This window comes from Aedes albopictus, chromosome 2, assembly GCF_035046485.1.
Source record: "Aedes albopictus strain Foshan chromosome 2, AalbF5, whole genome shotgun sequence".
Classification (NCBI taxonomy): domain Eukaryota; kingdom Metazoa; phylum Arthropoda; class Insecta; order Diptera; family Culicidae; genus Aedes; species Aedes albopictus.
The window spans coordinates 441,304,357-441,313,944 of record NC_085137.1 but is presented as its reverse complement, the minus strand read 5'-3'; the positions used below and the strand labels follow the sequence as shown (position 1 = coordinate 441,313,944).

The following is a 9,588-nucleotide window of genomic DNA, read 5'->3' as shown; positions in this document are numbered from 1 at the left end:
ATCCTCCTGAAAGAATTTAATATGAAATCACCCTATTGATCATCAAATACCTCTGAGGAAACAGCGGCCATGAGCTTTTCTCGGTAGATCAATCGTAGAGTTAACGCTAAAGGTATGCAATGCCTTTATAATTTCATGGTGTTGAAGTTCAACACGATCGCAGACAACCAATCTTGAGTGCAGACTCAACTACCTCGCAGGAAAGTACGATGGAGGCAAATCTAACAAAATTGCGTCAAGCAGGGATGATGTAAGACAATTGTGTCGTCACACCGCGCTTGCTCACAAATGTGTCGTAACACATGTATGTTCAAGATGTTATTGGTCTCATTAGATTATGGCCTGATAATAATTGGAATTTCATTCCGGAAATAAATTACTACTCTACAAGGATAAAAATAAGGAGTTTCTTGAGAAATTTAAAGGAAGAATATCTGCGGTACATCGTCGTGAATTGGTTGATTTACATGAATATTTTGTTAGTGCAGAAATACAAAGCAGACAGAAGTATAAAGCCGGGCCAGCTAGTGAATTTCAAAGCAATATTCCAAGTGAAAATATTCCAAGTGAAAATATTCCAAGTGCATGTTATGTATGTAATAATTGTGTCTTCATTGGAAATTGTTATCTGGCGCCCTACACGGAACCATACAAATGCTCTATTTTATTTTACGCTTGGCGCCCATCCGCGAAAAATAAAACAGAGCACTACAAGAGTACAATACGTTAACGTCACAAATTGACACTTACTTACCTTACCGGTCAGGCTAAGGCTGGGGTGGCCTCTGCTGTACATAGTAGCCGCCTCCATTCCACTCGGTCCATGGATGTTTGTCTCCAGTTCCGCACTCTGCGTAGGGTCCGCAGATCGTCCTCCACTTGGTCGACCCACCTAGCTCGCTGCGCTCCACGTCTTCTTATACCGGTCGGATGACTCTCGAGAACCATTTTAGTCGCGTTGCTATCCGACATCCTGATGACGTGACCCGCCCACCGTAGCCTCCCGATTTTCGCGGTATGGACGATGGTTGGTTCTCCCAGCAGCTGATGCAGCTCGTGGTTCATTCGCCTTCTCTACGTCCCGTCTTCCATCTGCACTCCGCCGTAGATGGTACGCAACACCTTCCGTTCGAAAACTCCAAGGGCGCGTAGGTCCTCTGCACGTAGGGTCCATGTTTCGTGCCCATAGAGGACGACCGGTCTAATCAACGTTTTGTAGATGGTTAACTTCGTGTTACGGCGAACTTTATTCGATCGTAGAGTTCTGCGGAGTCCAAAGTAGGCACGATTCCCTGCCACAATGCGCCTCTGAATTTCTCTGCTGGTGTCGTTGTCGTCGGTCACCAGTGAGCCCAAGTACACGAATTCTTCAACCGCCTCGATTTCATCACCGTCGATATAAATTCGGGGTGGCGGGCGCGCTGATCCCTCCCTGGAGCCCTTTGCCATCATGTACTTTGTCTTCGACACATTAATGACTAATCCGATTCGCCTGGCTTCACTTTTTAGTCGGATGTACGTTTCCGCCATCGTCTCAAATTTACGAGCAATATTAACAATATCATCGGCGAAGCCAAGCAGCTGAACGGACTTCGTGAAAATCGTCCCACTCGTGTTTATCCCCGCTCTTCTTATTACACCCTCCAAAGCAATGTTGAACAGCAAGCACGATAGATCATCACCTTTCCGTAACCCTCTGCGAGATTCGAAGGGACTCGAGAGTGTCCCTGATACTCGAACTACGCACATCACTCGATCCATCGTCGCCTTGATCAACCGTATCAGTTTATCCGGGAATCCGTATTCGATGAACAAGTGATGTGTGGGCACGTTGTATTCGCGGCATTTCTGCAACGCCTGGCGGATGGCGAGCATCTGGTCCGTTGTAGCGCGTTCACCCATAAATCCAGCCTGATATTGTCCCACGAACTCTCTTGCAATCGGTGATAGTCGGCGGCATAAAATTTGAGAGAGTATCTTGTAGGCAGCGCTCAGTAGTGTGATCGCGCGGTAGTTCCCGCAATCCAACGTGTCGCCCTTTTTGTAGATGGGACACACGATACCTTCCATCCATTCCTCCGGTAATACTTCCTCCTCCCAGTGTAGTGCTCTCACCAGTGCTTCTCCACCGTATTTTAGAAGCTCGCTTGGTAGTTGATCTGCTCCAGCGGCTTTGTTGTTTTTCAACCGGCCAACCTCCTCCTCAATCTCTTGAAGGTCAGGGGCCGGAAGTCTTTCGCCCTGTGCACATACTCCTAGATCTGTTACCACACCACCTTCGGTACTTGCAACGTCGCCATTGAGGTGCTCATCGTAATGCTGCCGCCACCTCTCGACCACCTCACGCTCGCTCGTGGGAATATTCCCGTGATTATCTCGGCACATGTCGGCTTGTGGCACAAAGCCTCTGCGCGAGCGGTTCAGCTTCTCGTAGAACTTTCGTGTGTCCTTAGCGCGGTACAGCTCTTCCATCGCTTCGCGATCTCGTTCTTCCTGCTGGCGCTTCTTCATCCGGAAGACTGAGTTCTGCCTGTTCCGCGCCTGTTTGTAACGTGCCTCATTCGCTCTCGTACGGTGTTGCAGCATTCTCGCCCATGCTGCATTCTTCTCGTTTTTCAACTGTTCACATTCGCCATCGTACCAGTCGTTTCTGTGATTCGGAGTCGCGAAGCCTAGTGCTGTAGCCGAGGTACTACCTATGGCGGATCGGATGTCCCTCCAGCCATCTTCAAGTGTAGCTGCTCTTCCGTTGGTAGAGCCACTGCTAACTGCTGCGCGTAGTCTTGAGCCACTTCTACGTTACGAAGTTGCTCGATGTTGAGCCGCGGCGTTCGACTTCGACGCGTGGTGATAACTGTCGAAAGTTTTGAGCGCATGCATACAGCGACTAAGTAGTGATCCGAATCTATATTCGCACTGCGGTATGTGCGGACGTTGGTTATATCAGAGAAGAATTTACCGTCGATTAGAACGTGGTCGATTTGGTTTTCTGTTTGATGGTCGGGTGATCTCCAGGTGGCTTTGTGGATATCTTTGCGGGGGAAGAAGGTGCTTCGGACTACCATACCACGGGAGGCTGCAAAGTTTACGCATCGCTGGCCGTTATCATTCGATACGGCGTGCAGGCTGTTTCGCCCGATTACCGGTCTGTACATTTCCTCCTTTCCTACCTGCGCGTTCATGTCGCCGACAACAATTTTCACGTCACGCGGCGAGCAACCATCGTATGTTTGCTCTAACTGCGCGTAGAACGCTTCTTTCTCGTCATCGGGTCTCCCTTCGTGTGGGCAGTGGACGTTGATGATGCTGTAGTTGAAGAAACGGCCCTTAACTCTCAACATGCACATCCTTGCGTTGATCGGCTGCCACCCGATCACACGTTGTCGCATCTTGCCCAACACTATAAATCCTGTTCCCAGTTCATTGGTGGTGCCACAGCTTTGGTAGAAGGTAGCTGCTCGATGCCCGCTTTTCCACACTTTCTGTCCAGTCCAACAAAGTTCCTGCAACGCCACGATGTCGAAGTTGCGGGGATGTAGTTCGTCGTAGATTATCCTGTCACATCCTGCGAAACCTAGTGACTTGCAATTCCATGTTCCAAGTTTCCAATCGTAATCCTTATTTCGTCGCGTGGGTCTTTGCCGATTGTATCGAGTCGTATTTTCTCCTATGTTATTCGCAATGGGGATTTTTACGGGTGGCTTATTGGGCCTACGCCAACACTCCTGTCTCGCCGGAGGGCCATCGTGCCAGTTCTGTTTAACGTCCCAACCAACACTAGGACGACCACGCTGATGGGGCTACCACCTTGGATCTAGCTGGGCGTGGTGCAGCGTTTCTTACTCAGCCGCTGGATGCCAGAACAGACGCTGTTTGAGCCGCACCTCCTTGGTGAACAGACACTCGGATCGTACCTGCTCAATCTAGCTGAAGTCAGAAGGACAACAGTGCCCAGGCTGCACTACCAGCTAAGCACACAACTCTTAACTGGCGGTCTTTGTCATCGCTTGAACCGTGGAAGCATGAGGTAGGAACTTGTGAGGACCAGAGCTATATTGGATGCTCTCCTTATCGACTCACCGTTTTGCAGCCCACAAATTGACACTTACATACAGCATAAATATTAACTTGGTATAATACCACACTGAAACATAAACATGCCCAGTTATCTAAATCGATAACAATTTCCTATTACAGGATGACGAGGTTTCATTATTTATTTAGGTCCATCCGTCATCCTGGATGTGTGTTTCGTTGTGGCAGTTCGACTTTTAGTTCACAGCATCTGTTACTGCTTCCATAGCTCGTTTTTGTCTAGAAAAACTAATCCTAATTGGGCTATCCTAATCGGGTTTTAATGCAAGACGGCTGCATTTTGATGTCGGTGCTAGGGACCGGTTTGGCTGTCTTGCAGTTATTTATCGCCAGAAAATACCTAAAGTTTGCAACCACTGCGGTTCCTTGGACTGTAGTCTTCCTGAACGAAAAAAGAGCCCTACAAATGCGAATGAAAATATGCATAATATGCACAAGTTAAATTCTAACATGCAACAGAAAAATAAAACTGGTAGGGGGATTGGGGGCATAATGGACACCTCTATTTCTTCAGAAACCGTTGACTTTTATGTAAAACTTTTAATGCATAAGTGTAGACGAACAAGTTATTGTTCTATTTTTCAAAAGTACTATTCATATTTCTTTAAAATAACCAATATATTATAGAAATTGAGGCATGTTTTTCATATGGTGGATTTCTTATAGTTTTGAAGCAGCAACTAATAAGGTATTACGAGTGTTTGAGTGGGTCCACCATACAAACAAGTGAATTGTTGGCTTATCTACATGTATACGCAGATTTAGCAATGGATGAAATACCGTAAACCGGGGTCCAATTGATCAGCGGGGTGAAATTGATCATTCGGGTACTACATTGTAATCCCATATTAGGAACTCGTCGATCCCATATTAGGAAGTGTCGTAATGATCTTAAACTTTTTACGTCATCTGATTCGTTCATGTCTAGAGATGAGTGTAGACTTTTGATTTTTAGAAAAAAGTTAGTTTTGCCTTATCTATATATATAAAAATGCAGTGGCATACGTGGGACCGCGCATAACTTGCGAACGGATGGTCCGATTTGGGTCGTCTAAGTTTTGTTTCGTTAGTTTTCACCCAAGGAAGGTTTATGAGGCCAAAAACATTGGAAAATTGAGAGTTTTGAAAATCGGGTTTTCATTTATTTTGAACGGGGACTTGGGCGCTTGGCTAGGGACTGTAAACGTCAAAAAACGCAGTAGGCAAGACAAAGTTTGCCGGGGACAGCTAGTTTTTTTTTAAATTTGCAATGTATTTCTCATTTAGCTGAAATTATTGCTACCAAACAATCGATTGCTAATAGGACTTCCCGTAAATTCTATGTTTTAACATTTTTGTGGAGCCTTGGTTGGGAAGTTTTGTTGCTAATTAGAACATGAAATAGTTAAAAATATGTTCTTTTTATGATGAAATAGTCCAGGGGTTCCCAGCCTTTTTTAAGTGGCGACCCCCTTTAAGAATTATCAAAACATCTGCGGCCCAAAGAAATTTTTTAGAAAAAAATATGAATTAAATAATTGAAACCGAGTTTTTTTTGGGTGCAGTGACGTAGCCAGAAATTTATTGTGGGAGGGATTTTCGACGATCAATGATACTGTTTTTTTATTCAGCACTCACGTTTCGTAAACAATGATGTCATGTACATTCAGTTTGAGTCGTAGCAGAAAATAAGCGGCGCAGCCGAATTTTTTTTCTTCAAAAGGCGTTTTATACTACACATTTTTTCCTCAAATTGTGACTTTTGGGGGTGGCGGTATTCAAAATTAAAAATTGATATAATTTGCACAAAATAGAATAAAAATATAAATTTTTTTTTGGTAACATCGCGGCCCCCCTGGACTGGCTTCACCGTTCAGGTGCTGATCGAAGTGCTGCTTCCACCTTTCGATCACCTCACGTCCGTCCGTCAAAAGGCCTCCGTCTTTATCCCTGCATATTTCGGCTCGCGGCACGAAGCCGTTGCGGGATGCGTTGAGCTTCTGATAGAACTTCCGTGTTTCTTGGGAACGGCACAGCAGTTCCATTTCTTCACACTCCGCTTCTTCCAGGCAGCGCTTTTTCTCCCGAAAGAGGCGGGTCTGCTGTTTCCGCTTCTGTTTATAACGTTCCACGTTCTGTCGAGTGCCTTGCTGCAGCATTACCGCCCTCGCTGCATTCTTCTCCTCCAAAACCGTTCTGCACTCTTCGTCGAACCATTCGTTCCGTCGATTCCGTTCCACGTACCCGATGGTGCTCTCGGCTGCGTCACCATACCGAGTTTCCAATCGCAAGTCCTTTTTGTTCGCTGGAGTCGTTGCCGTTGGTCTCGGTTCGTATTATTCTGTTGCTGATTTTCCGTTACAATGGTTTTTTTACAGCTGGCTCGTAGGGCCTGACACCAACCCCCTACTTTCCGGAGGATCATAGTGCAAAGTTGAGCTTAGAGTCCTTCCCTGGCACTCGGACGTAGATCAGCCGCCCCTAACATGGGAATCAGACGCTGTTGTGAGCCGCTCCTCCTGGAGAACAGACGCTCAGGTTTGCCGAAACAAACCCCCCCCCTTCCCTGTCAGCCTACGACCAAAGTTCCCACCGGGGTTGGTTTCCCGTTTTTCCCTAAGGTTGCTCATAGTTTCCGGCCGGTACCGCGTGGAGGTAGGGATAGGAGTTGCTGGGCAGAGGCTAGTGGATCACAATGGGATCTGAATTGCGCAGCATACCCAGTCTTTACCGTGTCTTCTTTTCCTTACTATAAAAAACAGTTCCACTACGTGAGGTCATCGGTTACTGGAGAGGTCCAAATTCGATACCAACTAACCTGGAAAGCACGGGTGGGCAGATACGCGAATGAAAACATTCTATTCTGCCGTAATTCTGCAAAGTGACGTAAGCGCCATACAAAATTTCGATATATTTTGGTATATCATGTATGATATCTGGGGTAATAATAACACTATGATATTCCTGCTGTATCAGAATGCAAGATCTAGTCGAAATCTATCAAACTTAGAGGATAAGCAAAAGTTTTATGCATAATAATCAAAAAATTGGCCAAAACTATCAGCTACATCGGTAAACAATACAGGAGATCCAACGGGTGAAGAAAGAGACGATGACTTCGTCAGTAGTTAAGAACCTACGGTACCGTGATTTCGGGTGAAATTGATCACTTTTCGCAGTTTTTTGCGTCTAACTTTTGAATGTTTGTCGATATGGTTAAATTCAATGCTTTAAAACAAGTACGACCATAGTTTTCATCAACAAACGAGGTTGAAACTTTTACAGCAAATCATTTTATTATAAAAATATCATTTTAAATAAAAAAATTAAAAAAAAAACTTTCGGGGTGAAATTGATCAGTCAATGAAATGCCTTTGTAAATGCTGAAAATTATTTTTCCATCTAAATTAACCACCCTAGAATGCGAAAAGCTATGCAAAACTGTTGCAAGTTTTCTAAAGTTTTAATTATTTAAGTTTAAAGTTTAATAAATCGAAAGAAAACGCCTAAAAGTATGCAATTTTCTCACTAATTATGTGTATCAATATTGTACTTCCGAAAAAGTGCAATTTTATGCATAAACTACAATATTTATAGAACTTTTGATGACGAAAACGGATTTAGCGAACACTTGGCAGCTATAAACATTCATTCGAATATTCATTACATGTGTGATACAACTACGGTAACAAAAGTTTGGAAGTGTCTATAAAGATCGCCTAACACGCAGTTTCGGAAAATATTGACTTTAATACCGAAATATGTAACTAATTGGCTGTAAAACATGTAAACTCATCATTCAAAAACCCTAGAGCAAGGTGATGGCCATTTTCCACAAATTTAGTTTAAAGTTTAAAGCGTAATTTTAAACAAACAAAAATGGACCTCTCGTCGATCAATTTCACCCCACTGATCAAATTCACGAAATCACGGTAGCTGTTTTACATCTGTTTGTAACATTTCAGATGCCGGCTGACGGGTCTCATGCTGCATAACTACCGCCCACGCTGCGTTCTTCTCTTTAAAAATATCTGTCTTTGCAATCCTTGTGTCCCAACTGAGATAAAGCCTGCTTTTCAGCTTGTGTTCTATGAGCATTATCACAGTTCTTAACTAAGAGCTTCCTCAAGCCAATGACCATTTGTATGTGTATCTCGTGTGACTGGCACGAAAATACCCTATGCACAAGAAGTCAAGTAAATTTCCTTTACGAGAAGTCTTATGTTTTTATGTTTTAATTCAATGTCCAGCAATTTTAAAGATGAAACAAAACAGCAAACATGTTTACTTCAGAAATGACTCTCATTTGAATATTTACGAAAACAAGTTCCATCCACAAATTTTATCTCCCTTTCAGTGTAAATAAATATCATACATGGTCCCTGTTTATCGTCGTGAGTTCTATACGAAAGCAGAACCTGTTTCCGCACGGATGTCTGATATTTTATGATGATTGTCCCAATTTGGTCATTTGGCTGACATTGCTTTCGAATGCATTTTTTGGACTGCACTTTCATCGGATGACATGCACTTTCTCGCTTAGCATTTTACTTTTACTCCGAGGTATAAATAGTTAATGATTCCCAGTGGTCGGGTTCAGTGCATATTCTACAGTGTCCCAAAAATGAGTTTCCACGTGAGGTTGGTTGGATTGGTGGTGGTGCTACTCCTGGGCATCCAACAGCAGCAAGAGTATCGGGTTCAGGCGTATCAGGATGCCTTCACGTCGACGGAACTGAGCTACTTTTTCGGACGGAAACCCGACGCCGATTTTATTTGCTTCGAAAAACAACTGGTCAAGGGAACGACACTGCCGACGACGGTCACTACCACTCAGGCTGTAAGTGTGCTTATAATAAAATCATTTTGAGAAATTTAAACGACAAATTGAGAACTCCTTTAGAGATTTTTTGGAACCTGAGTATAGAACGTATGTAGATGTTCCACTAAATTATCCTGAAAAACTCGGTATTGCGTTAATTTTGTTCATGTTGTTACAAGTGATCATACTCATACTAAATATGTTACTCTTTTGAACTTGCAGACAAACATCGAATACATAACGGTGCAAGCAGATAAATATTATAAGGAAGGATTCCGAGCCACGGTAACCCCAGCACTTCCGGTAATGACAACCAACGTTCGCATAGATGGTAAACCAGTGTTGCCGTACAACATTCTTGTTCAGTTTTGGTGTGCGCCATAAAAAGATTAGTGCTTAGAAGGTGTAGTTTATTCTAATGTTGTATAATTTTTATTTATTTCAATAAACAACAATGTAAAATTAAGATATTAAAGTTAAAAGAGATTTTAAGGAATCGGGAATGCTAATGGGTAAGGCGGTTTGGAATAAGTTAGAGCCGGGCCGATCAATAATGACTACCGGGATCTGGTATTTGCTGAGCAAAGCCCATTTGTTTTATACCCAGGGTTGCCCAACCCCCTCCCCCACAATATGATTACATGGTGTAGCCAGCAGGGAATAGTACGTTACAAAAAGATCCAAGACGCTTC

At 43.8% G+C, this 9,588-nt stretch overlaps 1 protein-coding gene across 1 annotated transcript; it reads left to right on the top strand.

The window, feature by feature from the left end:
- The first annotated feature begins 8,675 nt into the window (after positions 1-8,675).
- Positions 8,676-9,366, top strand: LOC115265128 (uncharacterized). Its single transcript, XM_029869363.2, has 2 exons — positions 8,676-8,914; positions 9,119-9,366. The coding sequence occupies exons 1-2, from the start codon at positions 8,699-8,701 to the stop codon at positions 9,278-9,280; spliced, it is 378 nt and encodes a 125-aa protein (XP_029725223.1). The 5' UTR covers positions 8,676-8,698; the 3' UTR covers positions 9,281-9,366.
- The last annotated feature ends 222 nt before the right edge of the window (positions 9,367-9,588 follow it).

Excerpts from the sequence above, each read along its gene's own strand:
- LOC115265128 (XM_029869363.2), top strand. The coding sequence starts at position 8,699 with ATGAGTTTCCACGTGAGGTTGGTTGGATTGGTGGTGGTGCTACTCCTG. Across the intron at positions 8,915-9,118 it reads CGGTCACTACCACTCAGGCT|ACAAACATCGAATACATAAC; the intron begins GTAAGTGTGCTT and ends TTGAACTTGCAG.